Source organism: Hippoglossus stenolepis, chromosome 23 (assembly GCF_022539355.2).
Source record: "Hippoglossus stenolepis isolate QCI-W04-F060 chromosome 23, HSTE1.2, whole genome shotgun sequence".
In the NCBI taxonomy this organism is placed as follows: Eukaryota; Metazoa; Chordata; class Actinopteri; order Pleuronectiformes; family Pleuronectidae; genus Hippoglossus; species Hippoglossus stenolepis.
Window position 1 is genome coordinate 4,573,216 of NC_061505.1, and position 15,273 is coordinate 4,588,488.

Genomic DNA, 15,273 nt, shown 5'->3' on the forward strand with positions numbered 1-15,273 from the left:
AAATGATCAACTTTGTAACATAGTCTATTAATTTATAGATTCTTGAATTTATTTGTGAATAAATGCATTAATGCATGTGTTTTTCTCAATTTTGTATTAATTAATGAAATGATTTATTACCATTTCCTTGTCACTTGTGCTCCTCCGTGGAACTCATCATTTCATTCCCCCACCCTATGCTGCGTTCAGGTTCTGCATGGAACGAATCCAAGGTGTGTCTCAGACAAAATAGCTTTCAGTTCATGGACTATTTTTAGAGCTGTTTTTATTGAAACCTAATATTCAGTTTCCTTGTAGGAAACTTGTGAGACTTGTTTCTCGTAAGAGGTGTCTGCTTATTGAAGCGATTATTCAGAGACACGCAGCAGCAGGATCCCAGCCAGTGTGTCACTCACAAGTGAAAGTGAAAGAACAACTGGGTTTAGAACAGTTGATGGTCAAACAGAGGAGAGGGTGTGTGAATGTTACAGCTCGTTGTATTTGTGTTGATTGGAAACACAGTTGTTGTTTTTTAACAGTAGATAAACTGTGGTGACTGATAAAGGATCATGATGAGCTGCCTTTACACTGGTCTACCTAACACTCCAGGTAAGATACACTTCCTGTTATCTGCAGCAATGGTTTGAGACGTTCCTGTACTTTACATGCGTTTGATCAAACTCTCCTCCCAGCAGCTGATATAAAGTATCATGGCTTGTTCAACCAAGGGGCCACATGTTACCTGAACAGTGTGCTGCAGGTGCTGTTCATGACCGAAGACTTCAGAGAGGCTGTGGAAAGGTGTGTTACAAAGTCCAACTCACAGTATGATCATTTTAAATAAGTGCACCTTTGACTCTGGGTCTGATTCCTGTTCAGGTGCGCCCATCATAACCCTGAGTGTATTGATCCTCAACTCAGAGACGTGTTTGTTGAGTTACTGGAACGACCATCATACACCTATAAAATCACAAAGAAGCTGGGCATCCACACAGGTACGTGGAACCTCATGTTGCCTTAATAGAGGCTTGACGTTGAAGGATCAAACTGTTTTGATTGGTGCTGTGTTTAAAGATGGACGACATGTCTCCACCTCCTCCCACTAGCCACAAAACACCGCCATCTTGTGCTGATGATGTCATTTAGAGCCAATGTTTGTGGAGTAGTGATCCAACCTGTTTTTATATCATCAAATAGCTCATTTAAACCAAACTTACAGGACAAATCAACACTTGACCATACATCAATGAGAAAAATGTATTTGACATGCACTTTGACGATTTAGTTTGGTCCAGCTATTTGTACCATCATGCATTGCGCTCCTGCTTAGTGTAAAGTGAACAATTGACATTTATAATGGGATTTTCCACTGGTCGACACTGTTGTTGCTGTACGTCATTGCATTAGTCTCATATTCTTTTGAATTGTTGTAATTGTGTCTTTTCTTTGCTTTTGTTGTTTTCTATGTCTGTCTTATTATCATAGTGAGTTTGGGTTAGTGAATGACTGAATGTGAGACACAACCTATCTATGTATCTTAAAATAACATCATGTGATTCAGATCTGCGTCCCGCACATAGAAGTATTAACATAGAGTCATTTAAGACCCACTGAGACAAACCTGTCATCAGTGTTTTCTGTCCAAACACTGATTTCCTCTCCTCCCTGTTCAGTGTACGAGCAGCGCGACGCTGCCGAGTACTTTGAGAAGATTCTAACTCTGACCAGTTCTGACGCATCACAGGTAAACACGCCGTCACTGCTGAAGTTGAACACGTGAGTGACATGTTTCATGTAAAGTAACACTTGTTTTTTCTGTGTTTTCAGATCTTCCACGGAGAGTCGACGCATAAGATCACATGTTCCCACTGTCGCAAAGAGAATAACACAGATGGGAGATTTTGGCATCTTCCTCTTGAACTGGTGGATTCCCACAGTGACGTCTACAGTGTGGTGAGAACCTGACAGCAGGTTTCCCTCAGACTGAATGTGCTTTTGACAATTTGATTGGCGTGTAAATCACCAGGTAGGATAAGGAGAAAGCGTCACGAGGTTCGGAAACAGAGCGTTTCAATACAGACTTGATGAGATTTGAACGTAACTTAAATACCAATAGAGCTGATTTATTGTATTGCCAAAAATATCAGCCTATATTTGCCATATCGGCATTTATGTTTACCAAAATGAAAACTTTATTTTACAGAATAAACCATGCAGAAATGATTCATGTTTATATTTTACGTTTGAAAAGAAAGATTCTAAGTTCTTTTTATTTGGTTGTATTTGTTTTTTCTTCTTATGAATTGTTATTTATAATAAACTGTACGATATTAAGCCTCAATACATTTCAATCCAGAAAGGTTTAAACTAACTGACGTTTTTTTTAAATACAAAAATCTGCCGATATATCAGAACAGATATATCTTATGAACATTCAGGTCCATGACGGTTTCATGTGTTTGATTAGGTGGATGGCATCGATGAATATTTCCGAACATCACATTTCAGTGGAGAAAACCAGATGTACTGTGATCGCTGTGAGAGTAAATCTGATGCTACTATGGTGAGTAATGACAAACCCTGTTTCTGATTCATGTGCACCAAGGGGAACTATAACAACATGACAACACGTGTTTCATACAGACATGTGTAATGAAGCATCATCCAGAGGTTTTGACGCTGATGCTGAAGAGGTTTGACTTTGACTACCGTTACATGTCATATGTCAAAAACAACCGGGTCGTGGTTGTTCCCTCCTCCCTACAAATCCCAGAGGTACAGTCTGTATTTTATTTTGTAGTATTTTATCACAACACATGCATTTTTCCACCGCTCACCCTGTTCTTTCCCCCTGGTGATCAGAATCAGTGGTATGAGCTGTATGCATGCGTGGAGCACTTCGGTGATCTTAGAGGTGGACATTACACAGCAAAGATAAAGTCCCAGGATGATGAGAAGTGGTACAGCTTCAATGATGACAGCGTCACGTTGGTAAGAAACATTAACTTCTGTTTTATTCCTTTTCCTGATTCCTTGTGTAATGTTTGATTATTCTTGTCATCAACAGCTTGATTACCAGCCGTTCCAAAAGGACAACATTCAGAGGTTAGATTTAGTTCTTATTTTCAACCCTCCGTACATTTTTGGGGTTACCAGTTACCAGTTCTGGGTGGTATAGTCCAGGTGGCCTCACAAATGCTTTTGGCCTCTTGAGCAGGATATTTCAAATCTGCCTCCAGGGAACATCACTCCATTTTTTAATCAGTTGTCACTTCGACAAAAAAATGAACTGATGAGATTCTGGTGTTCGGGGTCAAAGGGTCACGGGGACCTCATGTGATTCTGGAAAAAAATGCATTGTTTTGCTTGTTTTACTGTGTTTGAAAATGGCCTTTATTTCTTTCCATGTCCTCCCCCCCACTATAGATCCCAGAGTGTTTATCTCCTCTTTTACAGGAAAAAGAAACGTAAGACAGTTGTTTTTTGTTTCATTATGCTCGTGCATCAGGATGTTTGGCACTTTGCTTGAATTCATTCGAATCCTGCTTTCTGGTCCATGTTGCAGATATTCATACTCAAGAAATCAGTGAGGTGTTCACCAATGGAGGTTTACCTCTGCCTGCTGCCGGAGACGATGGAGACGAGTGTCCAGATGTTGAGCAGATAACAGAGGGTGAGGAGGTTGAGGAGAGTGAGGAGACGGCAGAAGTTAGCAATGGCACGACAGAGTCCGTCTCCTTCGACAGAAACAAAGGAACCGGAATTAAAGAGAACGTCAGTGTTGGGTCTGCAGGAGTCCATCCCATTTGTAATGTGGAGGATCAGGACAATGGAGCTGGTGTCAGGCAGAGTAAACCACTCAACGATCAGGAGTGTAATGAGGAAAGCAGTCACACGTGTCGTTATCTTCCAGATGAAAAACAAGAGGAGGATGAGGGGGAAATGATGAAGGATGATGAGGAGGAGGAGAGAGGAAAGGCAGAAGCTGAGGATCAGGCAGAAAAGAGAAGAAGACTGATGTCTGAAGAGGCTCAGCTTGAAGAAAGAGCTGAGGATCAGACCTGCGTCGATGCAGAAATAGATGATGTTAGACAAGGGAGAGCAGATATTTATCAGGATTTGAAACCAGAGGTCAGTGACAGGGATGCAACACGTGATCGTCTTATTGAAAAAGACGAGGTGAGAGAAGTAGAGATGGACAGGGATGGAGGTAGTGAAGAGTTCGAAGAACCCAAATACCTGGACAGTCATGCAGAGAGCCAGGACAACGAAGAGTCACACGATGTTAGACAGACGCTTAATGAAGATCAGGGAGATGAACAGGAGGATTTAGACCTTCATCTTGTTAGTTCGGACAAAAAGGAAGACGAGGAGGAGATGGAAGTTGACGATAGCGAAGGAAAGACGGGAGCTAATAAACTGACCTCAGAGCCAGAAAACTTGACAAAATGCCCCCTCTGTGGCAATGTAATTGTCTGTGATCAGAGCCCTCCACTTGTCATTGTGGACAAAAAGGCAGCTGATGAGAAGACAGGAACAGATGATGAAGAGGACAAGGGAGGAAAGACCAGGAGATTAGAGCTCTTGACAAAAAATGATGTCTACCTTCAAGGGTGTGAGGACACGGGAGGAGTTGGTGCTGGTGAGCAGGGAGGCAGCAGGAGGTTGTTTGAACGAAGTGAGAAACAGAAAGATGAGAGGAGGGATGAAAAAGGAGACAAGGAGCAAAAAAGAGGAAATGACGAGGCCGCACAAGGATCCACAACCAAGCCTGACTGTAGTGAGGGTGTGGAAGATCAGGACGAGGGAGGGTTAGTTGACGGCGGACAGAACGGACCAGAGGAGACGATCTGTGTCCATGAAGATGTGGGTGCAGAGGAACAAGCTCAAGAAAATAAAGAGCCCTCTCAATCAGGAATGGAAGAGCTGAGGGAGAACCAAGGAGGTGAAGGTGTTGAAAAGATGGAGAATACTCAGCCAAAAGAAAGAGCTGGATGTAAGGACGCTACAGTGGAGGGTGGAGGTGGGTCGGATAAGACAATACTATACGGGGCGATAATTGATGAGGAGGTCATAGAAACATCTTGTGGCGTTTAAGTACGTATCGAGAGGACACCGATAAGAATAGAAACAGGAAAAGAAGCAAAAAAGATAAAGATACACTATAACTAATGTGAACCAGACTTCAGAGTGGGATTAGAGATAATAATGCTGCTCGTCATTGTCATGATGCACAAGGTGTTCCTCTAGTTGTCAGTAATCAGGCAGTAACATTAGTGTAAATCTGCTTATTTCATTGGCCCGTAACAGAAAGCATCAAGTAGCAGAAGTCACTGACGTCACTTTTGACTTCAATGGAAAGTTATGGTTTACACACTCAAGCAATATGTCGATTCTGACCTTTTTTAGAGACAAATAAATAAATGACGCTGAATGTAAACGTATGATGTTGTTTCAGAGAACAGATTGTGGAGGGAAATTCAAATGTAAAACTTTGTTGAGATATTTTTATTGCTCGTTGTCTAATTTTCTATGTTACTGTTTTCACTAACGATCGTAAATAAAACTTTCAGTAAGTTTAGAGTTTATTATCTTTGAAACTAATGGATTGTGTTGTTGTTTACCTCATGTCACTGGAAGGGTTTAAATTAAAATAATTAAATTTGTATATAATAATAATGATAAGGACATAAATAACAATGATAATAAAGGATCGTGGATAAAAAACAGTTGCATATTGTTTTATTGTGTTGCCTTGCTCTCAATTCTATTTCCATACCCTTAAAATACAATGTTTTCTTCTGGAGTGTCATAACTGATGAATCCCACAGTGGAGTCATTATCTCTGATCATGTTTTTATATTGTGTTTTCCAAATTCCTGTAAATTTGGCTTAGCTTTTCACTTACAAAATATATATATTAATATATGATCCACAAACAGGAATGTACAATATCACCGTAAAATATAATCTTGTTTCCTCCTGTTGTACAACTGCGTCACGTAGACTGTGTCAAAAAAATAGATTCAGCTGCTTAAGAAGCTTCATGGCAGCTCGGGGTGTTTTATATGATCAGTGGCCTAAAGGGCGTTTCGTTCATAACACTCAAGCTTCTTGTAAGTCATGTGATCCTGAACACAGCATTCCAGCATAAGTGAAAGAGAAAGTGTTCTGAGATGGATGCCGGAGACAGAGAGACTGTGTGCGTGAGTCGATAGTAAACAGAGGCAGGGTTGTGTGAATCTTACAGCTGAAGGTAGGCTCATTGTTTTTATTTATTAGTAATTGATTTGTTGTTTTGAACAGAAGATTGTTAAACTGCAGCTCCCTGTGCATCACTGTGGATGTGACTGAGAAAGGGTCATGATGAGCTCGTTGCACAGAAATCAACAATCTGCAGGTAAGATACACTTCCTGTTATCTGCAGCCATGTTGTGAGACGTTCCTGTACTTTACATGCATTTGATCAAACTCTCCTCCCAGCAGCTGATATAAAGTATCATGGCTTGTTCAACCAAGGGGCCACATGTTACCTGAACAGTGTGCTGCAGGTGCTGTTCATGACCAAGGACTTCAGAGAGGCTGTGGAAAGGTGTGTTACAAAGTCCAACTCACAGTATGATCATTTTAAATAAGTGCACCTTTGACTCTGGGTCTGATTCCTGTTCAGGTGCGCCCCTCATAACCCTGATTGTATTGATCCTCAACTCAGAGACGTGTTTGATGAGTTACTGAAACGACCATCAAACACCTATAAAATCACAAAGAAGCTGGGCATCCACACAGGTACGTGGAACCTCATGTTGCCTTGGAACCAAACCGACATTTGAATCAGTTCTCACTAAGCTAACATGGAGTTCTATGTTGAAATCCAACCCTTTGATATTCCTCACTTCCTCTCCTCCCTGTTCAGTGAACGAGCAGCGCGACGCTGCCGAGTACTTTGAGAAGATTCTAACTCTGACCAGTTCTGACGCATCACAGGTAAACACGCCGTCACTGCTGAAGATGAACACGTGAGTGACATGTCAAGTAATATGTGGTTTTTTTGTGTGTTTTCAGATCTTCCACGGAGAGTTGACGCATAAGATCACATGTTCCCACTGTCGCGAAGAGAATAACACAGATGGGAGATTTTGGCATCTTCCTCTTGAACTGGTGGATTCCCACAGTGAAGTCTTCAGAGTGGTGAGAACCTGACAGCCTGAATAGCACATGTTAAATCATTATATATAAATAAATCATATATCCCATTGGCTTCAAGTAAGTAGTGTCTCATCCTTCTGGAGTCCACAGAGAAATGTCCCTGCACTGCCCTCTCCTGGATTTGTTGAAAAACTTCCAACCTGCTTTGTCACCTTTAGCCCTCTCGCCATCAATACGTTTCAAGGGACTTCTCACAAAATTCTCGTTCTCGGCCCCCCCTGTCTCTAGTCCCTAATATCAGCATAGGCCCCTAAAAATACAAGTCTTTAAAAACATTGGGTCCAAAAGTCTAAGACGATTTCATGTGTTTTATTAGGTGGATGGCATCGATGAATATTTCCGAACCTCACGTTTAAGCGGAGAAAACCAGATGTACTGTGATCGCTGTGAGACCAAATCTGATGCTACTATCGTGAGTTATGACAAACCATGTTTCTGATTTGCTAATGGCAGCATAAAGACTTTATAAAGGGAATTAAAAAAACATGACAACACGTGTTTCATACAGACATGTGCAATGAAGCATCATCCCGATGTGCTGACGCTGCTGCTGAAGAGGTTTGACTTTGACTACCGTTACATGTCGTATGTCAAAAACAACCGGGTCGTGGTTGTTCCCTCCTCCCTACAAATCCCAGAGGTACAGTCTGTATTTTATTTTGTAGTATTTTATCACAACACATGCATTTTTCTACTGCTCACCCTGTTCTTTCCCCCTGGTGATCAGAATCAGTGGTATGAGCTGTATGCGTGCGTGGAGCACTCCGGTGATCTTAGAGGTGGACATTACACAGCAAAGATAAAGTCCCAGGATGATGAGAAGTGGTACTACTTCGATGATGACAGCGTCAAGTTGGTAAGAGTGATCACTTTGACTTTTATTCATCTGCGTATTTATTTTCCATCTAATTTGTAGTTATTCTTTCCATCAACAGCTGATTAACCAGCCGTTCCAGACTGGCAATACTGAGAAGTAGGTTTTCATTCGTCTTTTCTTTCCCATCAGACATTTTGCTGAACATGAAAATGACTTTATCTTTTCTCATTCATCCCTTCAGATCCCAGAGTTCTCATCTTCTTTTTTACAAGAAAAAGAAAAGTGAGATATTTCTATTATTCTTACTTTCATGTGGCGTGGATTTCTGCTTTAAATGTGTTTGTTAATTGTTTTATTTTAAACCTATTTTCCAGCTGCATACTCCAATGGATTGTGTCAGCCTGCAAACAGAGGCCATGTTCCTGATCGTAAGGGTTGTAACAAGAATAGACAGGACTTGGGGGATCAAAAAGAGGCCAGAAAACATGAGATAGATAAGAGGACGATGATGAAGGTTGAGGAGGAGGAGGGAGGAAAGGAGGCAGAAGCGTATGCCAGTGCAGAGAAGAGAGGACTGTTCTCAGTAGGAACCCAACTTGTGAAAAGAGAAGATGATCCGAAGTGTGAGCGTGGAAAACAGAAACCTGTTTGGAACAAACCACAGAAGGGTTTCATTCCCAACAGATCAGAGCCTGAACACAAGCAGGAGAAAGAGGCCAGAAACAGGTCTCGTGATCATCCTCAAGTTTGTGTGGAGGAACTTAGAGATAAGGAAAGAATTGATAAAAAAGAAAAGAGAAAATTCTTTAAAAGGGATGCAAAAGACCTAAAACATGAAGGATTGGACAAAGTGGATGATGATGAGGGAGGTAAACAGGGAAAAGGTTACGCTGGTCAGAACAAAAAGAGAAAGGATGAGAGGATGGAAAAAGACAACAAAGGACCTGCTGGTGATAGAAAACGTGACATGTGGGGGTCTAAACTGGGAAGGATCCGCAGGTGGCACGAAAGAAAAAAGGAGAGGAGGAATGTGAAGAGAGACGAGAAACGGAGGAGAGGAGGTGATGAAGCTGCACAAAGGAAAAGAAGATCCTCAGCCAAGGGTCGCTTTGCAGAAGGTTCAGAGGATGAGAGAAGATTAGGTGATGGACCAGAGGAGAAACAAGAGAGAAACAGAGAGAACCAGGGAGACAGCAGTGCTGGAAATGAGGAGTGGGATAGGAAAAGCCAAAGAGGCAGTGAGGCGAAGAACAGAGAGAAAACCCCACAGGACACCTCAAACAATAGAGAGAGTATCGAAAGACAATCTGACCCAAGACCGAATGAAAGGGTGACTTTGACGAAGGGCCTGAGCAGGATAAACCTGAACGAGTCGCCCTCTCCAGAGCCACAGCAACGCACGGCTGGAAACACACAGGAGGAGAGTGAGACAGACGCCTCTCCTCAATCGAGAGGAGATCATGCAAAGAAACAAAATGACACACCTGGCTGTTTCGCTTTTTTTTCCCAGAATCCAGTATCGGAATAAGATAAAGTACACACGTTGTCCAAGATAACATGATTTTACACGACTGCATGTCAAAGTGGTGATTATACATTATCTCAATAGACACTACAGTATAATCAACACTGTAATGCTGCATATTTTGTGTTGTTGGAAGTCTTTAATTTGTTCTGTGTGGTTCCGTCTATTTAACAGATCATCTTTGATGGTTTTTGGTTGTGTAAAATGCATCACTTCAATTCCTGTTCAAGTAAATGGTTTAAATGAGAGACAGGGTTGTAGTTTTATATTAAAGTGCTGAATTATTGTTTCACTTTGTAATAGAAAATTACACAAATAGAAGTTAATTCTCTATAAGGAAAACAAGATCACATTCATGATCATCACACACTTTTTTCTATTTGTTGTGTTGTCTGTCTCTGCTGCTTCGTTTCCTTGTTAGTTTGATTTTATATCTACAATATTCAGATTTTAAAAATGACCAGACCGGATTGTTAAAAGATTATAGATGAACTGATGCAACAAAAATGTGACGTGTGATTTTTGGCTTGCACAGCCCGTTAATGAATCATGTGGTCTCTGACACCTCCCTGTATCCAAACAACCTCCAGGGAGGGGGCAGGGTCAACCAATGTCTCTAGGACCTCGACTCGACACGGGAGAATAGGAGAGATTGACAGAAACATGTTAATCGTTCTTGAGAAGCAATGTACTGTTTCTGTCCGATTTTATTGTTATAGATCTAGATCCCAGGACTAACACCATCAGTAGTTTCTTGGGTATAAATACATTAAAATAATACTGTGTGTGGTGAGACTGGATGCTGACGTTAATATGCGAGTCCAGATACACCCAACTTGTTACAACTTTGTCCGTAAAGTTGACAAGTTACCTCATAGGGAACTAAGACAGTGGCTGAACAACATATCAATCATCCACAAAATTTTTTTGCACAAAATCAGTTCCTAAGGGATTTAATTTATTTTTAGATGAATACATTAACAATAATTCTCATTTCAATTAATAAAAAAACTGGAAGTAAAAAACAAAACACTCACCATGCGAGACGCGTGTTGCTCAAGAACTGGCTCCACTCACTTCCCGTAGCGCGTCATCCGCCTTCTTCCCTGTCAAACATGGCCGCCATCAGGAGCGGGGTGACACCGGGCTGCCTGGCCAGAAGTTTCCTGAGACAAACTGGAAAACCGAGCCGCGGCAGTCGACCCGTCCCGGACGCGTGGAGCCACGTAGGTTTTCTTTACTGTTCCGCGTCTGCGTCTCGGTTCCTGCGTCTGGAATAACGACGTAAACAGTGGCTTCCAGCGGCTAACCAGCTAGCCGGGTTAGCATGCTCCATGCTAGGTAGCTGAGCGTGCACGTCTCCTGTGACTTTGACAGCAGCAGCAGCCTAACACAACAGTAACACAACAGTAACACAACTGTTACTTCACTGGGGGTTTGAGCCAGAACAACGTGGGGGGTTTGATAGATGTATGTAAACATGCTAACGATCACTAGGAGATAAGTACATTAATGTGTTGATGCTTCATTTATTATGGCTTCAAGTCACTGGAGCTGTGGCTCTGCTACAAGCTAAGCGGTGGTATGATGGTCGGGGGGTTCACACCTCACCTAGATGCACCTATGTAGTATTTATAGAGTTTATATACATATAGGAGTCAATAGCCACCCAGTTGCTGAGTCTGGTGTAAATGACCTAAATCCCACTAGAGGTCGCTGTGTCTGAAGGTGAACTTCAACCTGCTCCACACCTTTTAAGATAAGATGATGGTGATGATTATTCAGATAAATTACAACACAACACAGATTAAAATACATGCAAAAGCCCAAACGAGAAAAAAATATACATTTTAATCTCCTACATAAAGACAGCAATAGCAATGTCTCCACTGTAGGGGATTGGTAGCGTATAATGCTAAACATAGTATTTGATAATAATAATTACATTTTCAGAGTCACTGTGCTGACAAGTAAATGTGTACGTATGATTTCTTAGGGCAGATTGAAAAGTGCTGACTCCTGCATCTTCATAAATTAGTGTTGTGCGTATATAAAGTAAACTATAAAATTTGTACAAGATGTAGTGTCAGTCCGTAACTTTCCCTTCTCTGGGTCTACAAATCCCAATTTCCGCGTCTGATTAGCTTGGCATCAGATATGTGACACAGTAACAACCTCAGTATTTTTCATCAGGTTGTAGTTTTATTGTGTGAAGTGTCGACCCAACTGACTCTGACCCTCGGGCTCCCACACAGCGGTTGCTCCAGAGGTCCCATCTGCACACAGTGATCGAGTGTCGTGGTGCGACCACCAGGACCCTGCTGGGCTGCAGACAACGTGGGAAGTTCCTCTGGGTGAACGCCGTGACAGTCAGACACAACAGCTCACAGGTGATTGGTCGTACACGAGCTGCTGTAGTCCAGCCAACATTCTTACTATACTGATACTCAATGTGCATTCGAATATTTCCAGATCCCACCTGAGGATGGATCAGTGGCAGCTCCAGTGGTGGAAGCTCCGTACAGTTCTCCAATCCTGGAGTCCACCCCTGTCTCTCTGTCCGCTGACCCCACCCCCATCTTCGGACAGCCAATCACTGAACAGGTGGAGCCCACATCTGGAATTATATCATCTGTCTCAGACCTGAACACTTTAAAGTTAATTAAGTTATTTGGTCTTCATTAATATTTTCAGATTCCAATTGAATCCCTTTCCATGGCTGTACCAATAGCAGAGAGCGCCATTTCTCCTCCCGTCTTGGATTTGTCCTTTGAGCTCGTGTCCACTGACCCCACCCCTGTTTTAACGCAGCCATTCCTCGAGCACGTGGCTGATTCTGCACCCACCGCAGTGGAGGTTCTGCAAGCTGCGACCGCAGATTCCACCTTAGCAGAGCTGGGACTGGCTGCTCACACACCTGTGGGACTGATCCAGAACCTTTTAGAGTTCATGCACTTGGATTTGGGTTTGCCCTGGTGGGGGGCCATCGTTGTAGGTAAGCACAGCGCTCAACAAAAAGGTTTCAGTCAACATATCATGAATCTGACATTCTGGGGAAATAGTCAAGGTAGATTGTATCTGACAGTGACAGCATCTTAATATCCTGCACTCTTTTTCCTTCTCTTCCTCCTCTTTCTGCGTCTATGAATCTCGTACAGGAACAGTTCTGGCTCGTATGGCTGTGTTCCCAGTCATCGTGAAGGGCCAGAGAGAGGCGGCCAAGCTGAATAACGTAATGCCTGAAATGACAAAACTCACTACCAGGATGTCGGAGGCCAAACAGAGTGGAAACAAATTTGAATGTAAACTTAAATTCTTCTCTTGCTTCGTGTGTTTGTGTGTGTGTCCCCAATCTGATCAAGTTGTAATGCCGTTTGTTTTTATGCTGCAGTTGCCAAAGCCTACACAGACCTGAACGTGTTCCAGAAGACACATGATGTGAATCCTCTGCGTGGCTTCCTGGTTCCCCTGGTGCAGGTCAGTTTGTCTCTTTGATTGTCTCCACCAGGGAGGAGGTTTTTATCCCTGTCGGTTTGTAGAATAATCCCTGGATCTTAATGGAAATATCGGACATATTTAGGGAACTGATTTCTACTCTAGTGTGTTTGGTGCAGAATTCAAAGGGATAAATGTGATATTTTGTTGGCAGTGGGTTATTGTGAAGTGCTTGATACCAATCTAAAAATATTTTGTTTTTGAATGATATCTTCAGATTTTCACGCTTTTAAAAAAGGTTTTTCAAGTCTATTGATGATCAAGACAAATCACTCCTCCGTCTGTTCCCTCAGGCACCAATCTTCGTCTCGTTCTTCATCGCACTGAGGAAGATGGCTTATCTGCCGGTGCCCAGCATGCAGACAGGAGGTCTGCTCTGGTTCCCAGACCTGACGGCAGCAGATCCTTTTTATATTCTACCTTTAGTCGTTACTGGAACCATGTTCTTCATCCTGGAGGTGAGGCTACACAAACGGACACGGTAACAGTTAAACACCATGAACCCGTTTAATTTGCATTAGTTGTTGTTATGATCATTGTATAAACTTAATGATGTAAATGGGCTTTTCCTTTATAATAAATGTGTTGTTTTCTCTCTTTCAGTTAGGAGCAGAGTCTGGTGTTGACAACCCCAATCTGAGAGCCATGAAGACTGTGTTCAGGATCATGCCTTTCGTCATCCTCCCTCTCACTATCAACTTCCCCACGGTCAGTCTGTCGTTCACTCACTCACTCATAATCTGTTCCGTTCACATTATAACAAAAAGCCACTTTCTAACAGTAAAAGTCTTCTTTTCTCGACTTCAGGCGGTGTTCACATACTGGCTGACCTCTAACTGCTTCTCCCTGGGTCAAGTGGCTCTGCTCAGACACCCACTGGTCAGAGATAAACTGAGGATCCCAGAGAAGATCAAACACCCAGAGTCCGCTCTGCCCCAAACTGAAGGATTCTTCTCAACCATGAAGAAGGGTGGGTGTTACAGACATGCAGACAACTGATGTGTTGGGTTTTGACAGTAATGTTAAACCAGAAAGGCATCCATTGTTTGATTTATTTGAAACACTGATGATTTCTTTCTGTATATATTGTGACTCTGTGCGGGCTTCCAGGCTGGAAGAATGCTCAGCTGGCTCAGCAGCTGCAAGAGAGGGAGAGGAGGATCAAAAATCACCTGGACCTTGCTGCTAAAGGTCAGAAACACCAGCTAGTTTGAGCAGCTTTATATCCTCGTTTAGATTCATTTGTGTTTGTTTTCCTCTTTCTCAAATGTGAATATTTTTCTTACATGGTCTGAAATTAAGTGTTAAATGAAGTATATTGCACTTTTTGTTGCCTTTTTATAGAACAGACAATGAATTAGTTATTTGAGAAGATGAAGTGTAGATTAATTAATCAGGTAAACATGTTTTATGTTCCATCTTAAGTATGTTTTAATTTATTATTGGACAATTGGGACTTTTCATGTTTTCACGTGTGTAAAGTCATCGAGGGCTCACTCTTGGGAACAGAGACCGAACAATGACACTCCACCAGGGTTTATAGAATGTACCTACACATCATGACGGCCAGATGGAGCTGTTAGCATTGTTATTCCTCTTCACTCTTTCACTTCCATGTGCATTGAAAGCACACTGTATTTACTGATAGAGGACATGACAGTTCCCCAAAAGTGAAGCCCAAGTGTCCCGATTGCCCCCTGGTGGCCGTCTCCTCCATGTCAGTGGATGGACATTGTCTAAAAAGTAAAAGTTCACATTAAATAACTTTTTCTCAAAGATGGTTTCTGTGATTTTACGTAGTTTTTTTCACTCGGATGTTTGTTCATGTTTCCTGTAAGTTTGGTTTTAATTAGTAATTTGATTGACTGACTCCTGATTGGTGAAGCACAGCAGAGCATAGACACGTATTTCCTTCAGTTTATCATCCAAGTCTTTCTGTCCATTTTCTTAACAGGTCCACTGAGGCAGACTTTTACCCACAATCCTGTGCAGCAGACGCCTCCAATGGCCGCAGCATCAGCGAAGGACAAGCAAGCTAACGACAAAGACAGACCATGGAAGGACACTATTGGATAAATCTGACTTCCTCGTAGCTTTAAAGTTTTAAATCTACGACAAACACATTGTAAATATTTATGGATTGAATTGGGACAGGTTGAGACAGTGTATGTATTATGCTAATTAAAATGTCAAATCTGCCTTGAAACAACCACTGTGGTGTGAACGTCGTCTTTATATTCAAGAACATACA

General features: G+C 42.1%; 3 protein-coding genes across 14 annotated transcripts; all 3 read left to right on the forward strand.

Annotated features, from left to right (window-relative positions):
• Window positions 1-300: 300 nt before the first annotated feature.
• On the forward strand, window positions 301-5,693 carry LOC118102735 (ubiquitin carboxyl-terminal hydrolase 48-like). 2 transcript variants are annotated; one of them, XM_035149191.2, is made up of 11 exons: window positions 301-588; window positions 672-780; window positions 859-974; window positions 1,653-1,723; window positions 1,807-1,932; window positions 2,447-2,542; window positions 2,623-2,754; window positions 2,842-2,970; window positions 3,047-3,084; window positions 3,406-3,446; window positions 3,545-5,693. In XM_035149191.2, exons 1-11 carry the CDS (start codon window positions 549-551, stop codon window positions 5,074-5,076), a joined length of 2,430 nt encoding a protein of 809 aa, XP_035005082.2. In that variant the 5' UTR covers window positions 301-548; the 3' UTR covers window positions 5,077-5,693. The 2 variants fall into 2 exon arrangements, with proteins under 2 accessions (XP_035005082.2, XP_035005083.2); XM_035149192.2 differs by having other exon boundaries at window positions 303-588; window positions 675-780.
• Window positions 5,694-6,055: 362 nt separating this feature from the next.
• On the forward strand, window positions 6,056-9,775 carry LOC118102737 (ubiquitin C-terminal hydrolase 13-like). 10 transcript variants are annotated; one of them, XM_035149195.2, is made up of 12 exons: window positions 6,056-6,181; window positions 6,286-6,379; window positions 6,463-6,571; window positions 6,650-6,765; window positions 6,893-6,963; window positions 7,042-7,167; window positions 7,502-7,597; window positions 7,694-7,825; window positions 7,913-8,041; window positions 8,121-8,158; window positions 8,244-8,284; window positions 8,377-9,775. In XM_035149195.2, the coding sequence occupies exons 2-12, from the start codon at window positions 6,343-6,345 to the stop codon at window positions 9,528-9,530; spliced, it is 2,049 nt and encodes a 682-aa protein (XP_035005086.2). In that variant the 5' UTR covers window positions 6,056-6,181; window positions 6,286-6,342; the 3' UTR covers window positions 9,531-9,775. The 10 variants fall into 10 exon arrangements, with proteins under 10 accessions (XP_035005086.2, XP_047194925.1, XP_035005087.2 ...); XM_047338969.1 differs by having other exon boundaries at window positions 6,466-6,571; XM_035149196.2 differs by having other exon boundaries at window positions 6,130-6,181; window positions 6,289-6,379.
• An 823-nt stretch (window positions 9,776-10,598) lies between these two features.
• On the forward strand, window positions 10,599-15,231 carry oxa1l (OXA1L mitochondrial inner membrane protein). 2 transcript variants are annotated; one of them, XM_035149260.2, is made up of 11 exons: window positions 10,599-10,753; window positions 11,783-11,917; window positions 12,000-12,131; window positions 12,222-12,522; window positions 12,686-12,829; window positions 12,919-13,004; window positions 13,316-13,480; window positions 13,626-13,730; window positions 13,830-13,992; window positions 14,133-14,213; window positions 14,977-15,231. In XM_035149260.2, the coding sequence occupies exons 1-11, from the start codon at window positions 10,643-10,645 to the stop codon at window positions 15,096-15,098; spliced, it is 1,545 nt and encodes a 514-aa protein (XP_035005151.1). In that variant the 5' UTR covers window positions 10,599-10,642; the 3' UTR covers window positions 15,099-15,231. The 2 variants fall into 2 exon arrangements, with proteins under 2 accessions (XP_035005151.1, XP_035005152.1); XM_035149261.2 differs by having other exon boundaries at window positions 12,339-12,522.
• The last annotated feature ends 42 nt before the right edge of the window (window positions 15,232-15,273 follow it).

Bases quoted from the DNA above. Each gene is read 5' to 3' on its own strand.
- LOC118102737 (XM_035149195.2), top strand. From the start codon at position 6,343: ATGATGAGCTCGTTGCACAGAAATCAACAATCTGCAG. The intron at 6,964-7,041 runs GTAAACACGCCG...GTGTGTTTTCAG, and splicing joins CCAGTTCTGACGCATCACAG to ATCTTCCACGGAGAGTTGAC. The intron at 8,159-8,243 runs GTAGGTTTTCAT...TCATCCCTTCAG, and splicing joins CAGACTGGCAATACTGAGAA to ATCCCAGAGTTCTCATCTTC.
- LOC118102735 (XM_035149191.2), top strand. From the start codon at position 549: ATGATGAGCTGCCTTTACACTGGTCTACCTAACACTCCAG. The intron at 781-858 runs GTGTGTTACAAA...ATTCCTGTTCAG, and splicing joins TTCAGAGAGGCTGTGGAAAG to GTGCGCCCATCATAACCCTG. The intron at 975-1,652 runs GTACGTGGAACC...CTCCCTGTTCAG, and splicing joins GAAGCTGGGCATCCACACAG to TGTACGAGCAGCGCGACGCT.
- oxa1l (XM_035149260.2), top strand. From the start codon at position 10,643: ATGGCCGCCATCAGGAGCGGGGTGACACCGGGCTGCCTGGCCAGAAGT. The intron at 10,754-11,782 runs GTAGGTTTTCTT...GCTCCCACACAG, and splicing joins TCCCGGACGCGTGGAGCCAC to CGGTTGCTCCAGAGGTCCCA. The intron at 13,005-13,315 runs GTCAGTTTGTCT...CTGTTCCCTCAG, and splicing joins TCCTGGTTCCCCTGGTGCAG to GCACCAATCTTCGTCTCGTT.